The sequence below is a fragment of the Diadema setosum genome, chromosome 11 (genome assembly GCF_964275005.1).
Source record: "Diadema setosum chromosome 11, eeDiaSeto1, whole genome shotgun sequence".
In the NCBI taxonomy this organism is placed as follows: domain Eukaryota; kingdom Metazoa; phylum Echinodermata; class Echinoidea; order Diadematoida; family Diadematidae; genus Diadema; species Diadema setosum.
Window position 1 is genome coordinate 33,148,034 of NC_092695.1, and position 12,204 is coordinate 33,160,237.

At 42.4% G+C, this 12,204-nt stretch overlaps 1 protein-coding gene across 1 annotated transcript; it reads left to right on the forward strand.

Annotated features, from left to right (window-relative positions):
* Nucleotides 1–426: 426 nt before the first annotated feature.
* LOC140235083 (extracellular matrix protein 3-like) lies at nt 427–5,799 on the forward strand. The gene has a single exon (XM_072315120.1). It carries the CDS (start codon nt 681–683, stop codon nt 5,721–5,723), a length of 5,043 nt encoding a protein of 1,680 aa, XP_072171221.1. The 5' UTR covers nt 427–680; the 3' UTR covers nt 5,724–5,799.
* Nucleotides 5,800–12,204: the final 6,405 nt, after the last annotated feature.

A 12,204-nucleotide genomic window follows, 5' to 3' on the forward strand; every position in this document is an offset into this window, starting at 1 on the left:
CCCCTTGAACATTTATATTAGTTTTTCAGTACCTGAGGCGTGGGCCCATGATCCGATAACCGTCTTGAGTGGGGCTGATTTGTGAAGGAGCTTGTGTTAATTAGCTTTCTGCATGCGATGAACGTAAGATTTTGATACTCAGAAAAAAAAAAACCACCCAGACTACCAACGAATTGATTATAAAAAAAAAAAAAAAATCTTACTCATCACGTAACACTAAGTACTTTGTAGTTGGAGTAGAAGTGTGTGGTATTAGCAAGGAGAATAATACTAGTACCGTATGTTGTATGTTTCCTCCACAGCGCTAGACGATAGAAGTTTAAACCAATCACCTGCTAGTCCACGCAAACCACGCCCCCGAGGCGCACTAGACGGTTTCTTCGTTGCACCGCTTCGTGTGATTGAAAGCATCGCAGTGAGTGCTTGTGTGCGGGGGTGGCTCATCGCTCGAGTGAATGAGAGAAAACTTGGGGCGAGTTTAATCCAACAAGTTTGAAGAGTAGAAGCACACTCGACCAGGCTGACGCTGAGCGAGACGGTTGTGAGGTTGTGTGATTGCCGTAAGCTCGCTCGCATCGAGCTGTTCTGTTTGGAGTAGTTGATTTTGGGCTTCACGCCATTCCACTGCTGCTGTTGAGGAAAACTGCAAACTGTGCTGAAGTTGAAGTGGGAAATCCATCATGGCTTCGGCACTTTTGTGTTTTGTTATCGCTATCCTGCCCGCTCTGATAGCGGGACAAGGTACGTGGGTCCTCGGTACCAGTGATGTCAGGACTGTTGAACCAGTGAATCCCGTAAATGGTGGGACTGATCTAGACGGATCGTCGGGCATAATTGTGAGGAATACCGGTATAGCTGTGCCCTTCGGACGGGAAAAGGCCATTGATCCTGTCACAGAACTGACGATAAATGTCGATCGAGACGCTGGACATGTTTGTTACGTAACAGTGCTCCCTGATCCTCTCTCGCAGGTTCCTGGTCGTCTCGTCCCAAAGATGTTTCCCTGTGATTTCGGCCCAGGAGAAGTCAAGTACGTCCACTTTGGTTCCCGTAAGCCTCAACGCGATCGCGTGCGATTACAACTCCGCTATGACTCGCTGGATGAAACCACCATCATACCATTCATGATCGATGTGAAAGTGGAGTCGAAGCAGTTGCAGATTGTCACGCAAAATATTCCCCTTGAAGTTGAGCTGATGGGAGAAAGTGATAACTTGGATTCCACCAAATTGGGATTTGCGTACGACCGCGAAACCGAGGTTTGCAAGGTCACCGTGCTGAGTTCGAGCTCCGGTCTTCCACGATACGGCGAAGTGATCGACAATGCCAATCAGGGACAAATGATCGACTGCGAAAGTTTCCTTACACCTGGAATACGATACCGTCACACGGCTCAAACATCATCCCCCCGAGAGGATTACATCCCACTGGTAGTCGAGCTCCAGTCGAGCCAAAGTGGTGAGGTGATTAGGCAGGAATACTTCCAGAGCATGGTAAGAATTGAGAATGGACTTGAAAATACCCCACCAGGTGTTGACCTGCAGGCGACTATGATCATGGAAGTTGACCAGTTTGTGATGACAGCTATCACTCCTGAGATTCTGATGGCAGAGGATGCAGAAACACCTGTTGACATGCTTGTATTTAACATCACCTCACCCCTCGGTCCTGGCGAAGGGTACATTGTCAGTACCGATGACCGTAATCTCCCTCTCTCATCTTTCACCCAAAAGGACATTCGTGATCTCAAAATTGCCTATGTTCCTCCTGCAGATGATTCAAATGTTCAGCGCATCTTCCAACTTGAGCTTGAAGTAGTTGACTCTGAGCTTGCTACCTCTGTGCCATTCACATTCATGATTGTGGTGAAACCCAAGAACACACTAGCACCAGTTGTTACTCGTAACACAGGACTCACACTCTTCGAAGGTCAGTCTCGTCCTTTGCTCACGTACCAAAATCTTGAGATATCAGATGAGGACAATCTTCAGGACGTCATCATTGCTCCAATCAATGGGTCCCGGCATGGTGAATTGCGAATCGGTGGTCAGCGCATCAAGCAGTTTACAATTGCTGATCTCATTGAAGGTGCAGTGACATACCATCACTACGGCACTGACACCTACAGCGACAACATAATTTTCAGGATGACAGATGGCAGTAATGAAGTTGAGTTTCTGTTCCCAATCATCATTGCTCCTATTGATGATGAAGCTCCAATTGTTGATGTTAACACAGGTATTGTTGTGAATGAAGGAGGAGAAGTTCAAATCACTCAGTTCGTGCTGAGTGCCACAGACATTGACTCTGATGACAGCCAGATTCGCTTTGTTTTGGAGCAGCCATATTCTGACCAAGGTAGTCTCTTCCTACGTCAGCTTGACATCCCTGCAGATCCCCAAAATTGGATCATTCAGGGAAATTTCTATGAACGCGAGACCACTGAATTTACCCTTGATGACATCTTGAATGGGCACCTGTTCTACCGACATGGTGGTATTCACAACCAGGATCCTGTGTTTGACAGAATGCTCTTCCGGGTCATTGATGCAGCTGAACCTCAACCAAATGAATCTCCAGTCCAAGAATTTGTTGTTAAGGTAATGCCACAAGATTTGCAGCCTCCTGAAGTCTTCGTTGGCACCACACTCCAACTAGTTGTCGATGAGTTCCAAATCACCCCAATTGTCAAGAAGAACATGAGGTATACCGATTTGGACAGCAATGATCGTGATCTGAAGTACACAATTATTTCTCCCCTATCTGACATTGATCCCAGTAACCCTCTCCCAACTGGTGACATTGTTCTGACGGATGATCCTGACACACCTATCACCATGTTCACACAAGCGCAGATTAACCATCTCAAAGTGTCATACAAGCCTCCAAGCACTGAGCTGGGTATTGCTACACGTCTCATCGAATTCCAGTTTGTTGTACAGGACAGCCAGGGAAACATGGCAGCCCCTCAGAGGTTCTTGATCTTCCTTCGCCCAGTAGACAACAAGCCCCCAACAATCACCAATACTGGCATTCAGGTATTTGAGAGAGGTACCATCACTATTGATCAGACCATGCTTGATGCTACTGACCCAGACACAGACAGGAGCACAATCCGGGTAATTGTTGTCCAAGAACCACAGTTCGGAAGCATCACTCTTGAGGGTATTCCTCTGCAGCAAGGAGACGAGTTCACACTAACAGATATTGAACAAGGGTACGTTCAGTATGTGAGCAGTGGAGCTGAGGAAGAAGGTGATTTAGTCAATCTTGAGATCACTGATGGTGTGCATGTTGTCCCTATTACCATTCATGTGGCTGTCGAGCCCATTGATGATGAAGCCCCTACACTTGATCTCCCCCCAGGCACAATTGGCTCATTCCTGGAAGTGCAGGAGAACTCCTTCAGTCTCATTACTTCTAACATCCTTAGTGCATCTGATCCTGATACAGAGGATCTTCTTCTGACTTTCATTGTTGATCGCGAACCAACAGAGGGTAAAATCCAGAGCAACAGTATCGATACCCTAATCTTTACCCAACAAGATATTGTGAATGGACTTGTGCGATATGTACACACCAGTGGTGAAATTGGACCTACCAAACGTGAGGATTCCTTCAATCTCACCCTCTCTGACATGTCTCCTGACTGGGTTGTTGGTGGCAACCAGATTACCCAAGTAGAGGTCTTTGTTACCATTCTACCTGTTGACAATCTTGCACCTAATGTCACCATGGGTATCCAATTCTATGTTGATGAAGCTGGCAAAGGAAACATCAACATGACCCACCTCCAGGCCCCAGATGTTGATACTGAAGATGATGATGTCCTGTGTACCATTGTTGTGAATCCCAATGTCGGATATTTGGAAAACATTGCACCAGCTCCTGGTTCAGAGAAGTCTCGGGCTGGTATGCCCATCAGTGCCTTCAGCATCAAGGATCTCCGCCTTAACCACATCAACTATGTACAAAGTATCCATCTTGGAGTCGAACCTGATGAGGACCAGTTCACCTTCCGATGCACTGATGGTGTTAATGAGTCACCAAACTTCCTATTTCCAATCAACATCAATCCTACAAATGATGAGAAGCCCACAGTCTATGCTCGTGAAATCATTGTAGAAGAAGGTAGCCGCACCAGGATCGATTCACCCCTCCTGAATGCTGAAGATCGTGATGTTCCAGCACAGGAGCTTCACTTCTTCATTGTCAGCCCACCAGAGCATGGCACAATCTTGTATGCCAGACCAGGAGGTGACATTCCCATCCTTAACTTCACAATGGATCAGATCTTGACTGGAAATGACATTCTGTATGAGCATGATGACTCAGAAACCACCGAGGACTCCTTCACTGTTCTGCTTACTGATGGAAAGTATGAGGTCAACAAGGAGATTCTAGTGATGATCATCCCTAGGGATGATGAAACACCTCGCCTCACCATAAATGATGGTCTTGATATTGAGATCGGAGACATCAGAGTAATCAACAACCGCATCTTGAAGGCAACTGATCTTGATTCTCCAGACTCCAACCTGACCTACACTGTGCGCTTTGGACCTGACCAGGGATTGCTACAGAGGCTTGACAAGTTTGATGGTTCCGTTGTTCAAAACATCACCCTTGGTATGAATTTCACACAGTGGGAGGTTGACAATGGACGTATTCGATATGTGCACACTGGGGCTACTGGTGGTCGTGACCTCATCAAGTTTGACATAACTGATGGCGAAAACCCTCTCATTGACAGATACTTCTATGTAAGCATTGATCATATTGACAATGTCCATCCATCCATCATCAATGCTGGTGTTACCATGCAGGAGGGAGGTCGAGTTACCTTGACAACCAGCATCATTAGCACAAGTGATCTGAACAGTCCAGACGAGGACCTCCTCTTCACCATCACCCGTGCTCCAAGCAAAGGCCATCTGGAGAGCACTGATAATCCAGGCATGCCAATCAACTCCTTCACCCAACTTGACCTTGCTGGAAACAAGATCTACTATGTGCACACAGCTGATGATGAGGTCCGCATGGACAGCTTCCAGTTTGAAGTGACCGATGGCTTCAACACTGTTGTGCGCACTTTCCGTATTGCCCTGACTGATGTAGACAACAAGGAGCCTGTGGTTGAGTACACTACTGTCCGTCTGCAAGAAGGAGAAAACAAGCTCATCACACCATTTGAGCTTCGAATCGATGACCGTGACACCCTCGATGACAGCCTTCTCCGCTTTACCATCACCCAGCTCCCAATCCATGGTAATCTCCTGCGTAACAACACCGAGCTTGTGACAGAGTTCACCATGCACGACATCAATGAAAATCTGATCAGCTATCAGCATGATGGCTCTGAGTCCACCACCGATTCTTTCTCTTTCATTGTCTCGGATGGAACCCACAACGAGTTCTATGTCTTGCCAGATATCACCACCCTCACCAGGCAGCCACAGCAGGTTCCCATCGAGATTGTCCCAGTTGACAATGGTGCACCACAGATTGTTGTCAACCGAGGCGCTCCGACTCTGGATGCCCTGGGCACCGGTGACCTAGGCTTCATGATCACCAACAAGTACCTGATGGCAGAGGATCGGGACAGTGTTGACAACAGTCTTCTCTACGTCATCACCACACAACCCCGGTATGGCTACCTGATGAACATCGCCCTTGGAAATGTGTCCATCACCAACTTCACTCAAAGTAAGTCCAGATTGTGACTTTATTGTTCAACAAACAATGAGATGCATCCATTGTATACTGGTGATTTGCATTTCCCCCTAAAATGCCCCCTCCCCCCCCCCCCAAAAAAAAAAAAGAAAGAAAGAAAGAAAGAAAAAAACAAAAACAAAATCCCTAAAACATCCTAACAACAAACGAACACACTGTAAATGGTCAGTTAAGGAGGCTGAAAAGTAATGTCTCTATATTCATAGTGGAAAGTTGTATCAGATAAACATGTATTTTTTCTGAATGAAAACGTTGGTCAGAAAACATGAATTATAAGAGAGAATCTGAACGCTGTCTTAAATGACACATCAACACACAAAATGTCATTACTTAATGTGAATGTTTGTCCCCATTTATTCTTTCCATCTCATCTTTTTTTATACAATACAAATTCCTTCTTTGAGCCCATCTTGTACACCATGTGTTGTTACTTTGAAAAAGATGGCACGTGAAAGATGCCTGCTGAATTTTAGACATTTTTAGCTCAGAGCACTGTACAAATGATTGGTTAAGTTTCAAATCACCAGTAATAACAAGCATGCATATCAAGTCATGGGTGTGAATGATGTATTATGATGTGATTGCAAGTTTGTGATTACTATGACGTGACATGAAGATTCAGAGTTTTCCATGAATACTTCATGTATATGCACTGGATGCACCTGGTTATGGCCATGGATGTTGAGTGTTCTTGTGGATGAATATAATGTAAAGTATGTTAATTGCCTACTCAAACGTAAAATATATAATGTGCCAGTGTGTGCCTGTTTCAGTGTGTGTGTTTGTGTGTGTGTGAGAGAGAGATAATGCAATGTTCAGTTTTGAGTATGAGACAGTAAAAGACCTTGCAACACCTAGTTTAGCATCCATCTTAAATTACAAAACAGCTTCTTCTTGTGTTCATGAAAGGGATGGGAATACATTCACATGAATATGAAATATAGATTCTTTTGCACAGTTCTCATGCTGGATGCAGTTAAACTTATGTCACCTGACCTACACTCACAAAGTGAAGTCTGCAGAACATTACCACTACCACCTACACACATGGGATGAACAGTCCTTTTGCAAGTGCATAGTGTCCTGTTCTTGTACCGGTACAGTGGATATGAATATGCAAATGAGTGAGCTGACCATGTCATAACCTCACAATTTTCCATCGGCCGTGTACCGTATGCCATAAATTCAACGTTTCTCAAGTTCATTAAAGTCTGAAACATGATGTTATTTCTGGTTGGATATCTTCAGAATAGTGATCAATTAGATATAAATCAGGATTTGAGCCTCGGCATAATTGCATTTGAATGAAAAACTGGGAATTTCAGAATTTTATGTACAAACTGTATGGCAAGTTGTGAGGGTATGACATGCCCACTTTGCCGTTTCCATTTGCATGTTGACTGTTCAAGAACTGTTTCCTCAAAAATTAGCGAAACTTCGAAATGTCATAACTTAAGATCCTTGATTTTCATCTCATTTCGATCATAATTTTATCATTGAAGTTATAATATTTTACTCTTTCTTATTAGATTAACTTATAATTGGACTGGCTTTTCCCTTTAAAGGGACTGTACAGTACTGGTTGAGGTGGGGATTCATGTTTTAAACATTCCTAAGTGAGATAATGAGAAACCTCTTATGAAATATGAGAGAGTATGTAATTTAAGAATGATTCAACATTTGTTTGATGAAAATTGGTTTTCAAATGGCTGAGATATCCAAAAAAGTGATAATTATAAAAGGCGACAGGCCACACCTTTTATTAGGATCTCTTTGTTTTACAGTGTTTTTGGATATCTCAGCCATTTCAAAACCGATTATCATCAAATAGATTTTTGATACCCCTTAGAATTGCATGCTCTTTGACATCTCATAGAGTGGATTCTGAATATCTCTCAAAACGTTAAAAGCTAAATCCTCACCTCGACCAGAACTGTATACACCCTTTAAGAATTGGAGGCAAGCTCAAGCTTGAGAACATTAGGCACCTGTTAGAGAAACCTCAACTTGCTTCTGCCTTTTGTCTGTTGTTCATGGCCTGTTTGGGGGCATAGCTTTATAACAGTGGAATTAAGTAAGTGGTATTAGACAGAGCGTGTGCTTTCTCATCGTTAATTCTCTTCTTAGTGGATTGAATAGATATGATTAGATTTGATTAGCACTGTTAAGGAAGATGTTAAATACCCACCTCCCTGGTTATACTGCTTGAGATTCAGGCATCTTGTATAAGACAAATTGGCCCTTGAGACATTTCTAAAGTTGGTTTGACCTGGTCTTCTAAGCTGGGAGAAAGTGCTAATAGGACAGCCATTGTGAGGCGGGTAGGCTTTAATTAGTTCAGACAGCTAGGTAAGGGACTAAGGAGATCATGTACAAATTGATGTCTGGAGTGAAGAGGTCAAATCCTAGGAATCAATAATCTGTCTACCGTCTAGCCTAGGAAACTGGATGTGTAACAAAAAGAAAAAAGAAAAAAAAAAAGAAGGGAAGGGCAGGTGGGGGTGAGATAGGAAATTGAAGGCCAAGGAAAGGCTTGTTTTAGAGGTGTGTTCACTGACTCTCACTAGTGCAGGGCCTCCCTGAAATGCATCAAGTAGAATACACTTCACCATTGTATGGCCTCTATCTATTTTTGAAATTCTCAATGTGACAACATAGGCCCTGCAAACTTCATGTTCAGTGATTTCAATCACTAGTTTATTATTTATAAATGTCAAATTCTCGTTCCTCTCAAAACATGAAGAAAAGAAATACCCTTTCCCCTTTCTTCTTTCCCCAACAGTGTATGGTTTTGGCAAATAAGGAGGGGAGTTTATAATGTTAATGCGTAGTTAAATGAGTCCAAGTACAAATTGTCGGGTTGGGTCTCAGAAATCGTCAGAACCGGGAGGTTGAGCGCACAGCTACTACCTGTATCACACGACCATATTTTCTCACTTAGAGCTGTATTCATGGCTGATTTTGAACTTTGCTGTTGTATCCTATAGACAAAACATTTGGCTGTGAGGCCTGCCTCCCTACTTCCCACAACCCCTCCCCCCCCCCCCCCCACACACACACACACCCCAGCTGCACCTGCTATGTTTTATACACACTGCCCATGATTTGTCCTTTTGGTTCAGAGGATGGAAATTTGACAGTTAGGTTGCGTGGGTTTGGAACCATGAGGTGTCAGTTTTGAGTACCTTAGTGGAGGTGTTATGGCGTTGAGTCCTCCCCCCCCCCTTTATTTTCACGATCTGACTACAAAGCGACTGCCAGGCGCCAAACAGCAAGCCTGAGTTACCTTTGTGATCCTAGAGCGAAGCAGTGGATATTTTCTCGCCTGAGCTCTTTTTCTCTGTTATTTTTTTATTCTTCGCCACCCCCTGACGGTACATTCTAGCAGTACTTGAAGTACTTGGGGCTTTGCTATCAGCAGAGTAGGTCAAAAGTTCACTTTTTTATTTGATTTTTTCTCATTGATAACTCTCGACATAAATCAGACTTCTGGATTTGTTTACATTTTTCACTCCTGCCCTGATTCTTGTTGCTACATTGCCTCATTGAATTCTGGAGGCACAGCACTTGGGCATACACAGCGCAGCTCCTCTGCAGTTCGTTTCCCCAAAAACGTGTCGCGTCGAAGCTTCTTTTCTTTAAGGCCCTTGTGTGTCAGACAAGTGGACACATTTTTCTGAATTTGCCAAATAAAAAAAAAAAAAAAATGGTAGGGGCTGTTTTTCTTTCCTATGTGGCACAGACCTGAAAGCTGTTCCCACTTAAATGTTGGGAGATCACACTCCATCTGCATATTACTCAGTGTTATACTTGATAAAAGACATGAATTGTGTAACCTCAGCGATACTGATCATACACAAGTATTGTGGTGTATTGCTGTGACTGAAATCTGTTGTCTGAATGGAGAATGTTTGGTTGTGCACAACCATTGACATGGGAGTCAATGAAGAAAAAAATGATTGAATAGAAGTATTAGAACTAACATAAAATGAATAAATTAGAATGTGTAGTTGCTGAAATAAAGTTGCAAACTTAAAAATAAAAAAGAAATAAGCTCACCAATTACAGAAAAAACAACAACAAACAAACCTGCTATGATTATGCTTTCCGCTTACATAGGATTGTTTGTCTTGTTTAATAGAAGTGTCAGGTGTAGAAGTATTGATCATCTAGATATTATTTGAGTTATTGACAGGTATTGATACAGAGAAAAAAATAAACACGAGACTTACAATCTTTTCATCTAGTCAATTTGCAATAGTAATGAATGAGTTTGGCATCACATTTGGTTGCAATATGTTATACCATACAAAAACAACTCATCAACTTTCAGAATGAGCCCAGCTTGAGTGTAGAAATAAATAACCACATGTACTTTTAACTGACCACAGTATTCGATAACTGTGTGGGCATACTGAATTTGATTTGCAGATCCTGATCTACTCCCTTTCATTCATTGATACATTGATAGAGTGAATTTACTGTGAGGAGCTTACATTTTTTTTCATGCCAGCCCCCTCCCCCCCCCCCCCTAAGTAGGTGTGGCACATTACACAGGAAGAAGTAGGAAATCCACCAATTTTTTGGGAGACTTTCTGTCTTTATTGGGTGTATGTGGATCACTTCCCGTTTTGGGGATGAGCCTTGCTTTCTGCTGACAGGTTCTTGTATTGAAGTGAGAAAGTCTTGTGACAGAGATAAAAAACAAGACCCCCTCCCCCCCCAAAAAAAAAAACCAAAACAAAACAAAAAACAAACAAGCAAAACAAGAAAGAAACTCCTAAATGTTGCCAAAAGCTTTGCTTCATGTTTCATTTTCAGAGTCTTTTGAAGACAAAAAACCTGTAGATGCAAGTGCTTTGTCATATTTCAATGACCTATTGTATGAATTTTCACTTCATCAAGTGCTGTTGGGAAGGCTTTATCAGACTCGTGCCATGTCTTCGCACAGCACTTGATGTATGTTCTGAAATTTGTCTTCATTTTACTGCAGCCATATCAAAATATTGAAATCCTCTGTCAAAATATTTCATGTTGCTCTCCGTTTGAATTGGCATTCACGCCAAATTAGACATTTGCAAGGTTCCTCTCTAAAAGACAAGTGAGCCATACCATGATGAAAATGATAAAAAAGAATAAGGGAGACCGGAGAGTAAAAAAGTGACTATATCCAAAAGAAGCGAGGATGTCTGCTCCCACAAACACAGCGCCTTTTTGAGTCCATTGTGGAGTTTGTTGAACAAGTTTCCCATGCATGGGAGCTCATGCTGAATGAGGCGGGATTTCAAGTTCAGTGGTGTGCATGGAGTCGAGAATGATGCTCGTTTGTCGCCCCGACCATAATGGGCACTACCCATCCGCTATTCTTCTCCCCCTGTCCCTATAGGTAAACTAAAAGGGGAGGAAGGATCTGCCAAAAAGCAGCTTCTGCCTGTGTGAATGGTATTTAATGGTAATGGGGATAAACTTTGGCCTCCGTGAAGCCCTACTTTTCACATTTTGTTGCAGCTTTCCATTCACCTAAATAAATTGCACAAAAAATTTATCTTGTCATTTGCTACTATGTAGATTCTAGCATGTGAAACAGATAAGGCCTCCAAAGAGGGCATTTCCCAAGAACAAAGTAGAATCTTCAATAGAGAGCTGAAAAAAAGTAGTACAAAAAAGATTAACCCCCCCCCCCCCCAAAAAAAAAAAAAAATGGCATGATTCTGTGTTCAATAGGTGACATCTTATTCCAGTTTTTATCATGTCTTATGCAGGATTTCACTTCCTTAAAGGTAGGGGATACCTTTTACAGAACTCCCAAAATGCAGCAAAACATTAGATATGAACCTCAGGAGATTTGTTTAGGTCACTGCTTAGAAATTTGGAAGTCAACAGTTATCTACAATTTGAATAATGCACAAAACTCAACTACTCAGTAGTTCTGTGTGTCAGCCACACTTAAGCCTTTTTGTTGCAGTCTTCTGTATTTTCCTATCTATAAACACAAATCTAAAAGTATAAGAGCTGATGTAATAACATATAGAGTGTGTGGCGAGAATGTATATAGAAATGTTTGTAAGTTTTGATGAACTTTCTTCACAAAATATACATGATGGACACACATGCAGTGCACGGGTCTGCAAAGGTAGCCTAGTAATGTACTGGAATTTACGGTGAGCCCCGAAAAAAATTCAATTCAAAATCTAACGGTCGATAAAAATGCACTAAATGCTACCTTCCACTTTCAATACTTTATGGGAGTTTCTAAAATGATACTCTCTTCAACATACCACTGTGTTTATACAACTTTTCATTTAAGGCATGCAAATGGGATTCCCTACCTTTAAGCTTTTCACCCCAAGAGATATTAAAGATGTCAAGTTTTTACCTCTGTCTTTAGAATATAAGTGCCTCTATATTTCAGTGGCATTTATAATTCAAGATGCACACATGCACATACACACACACATACACACACACATA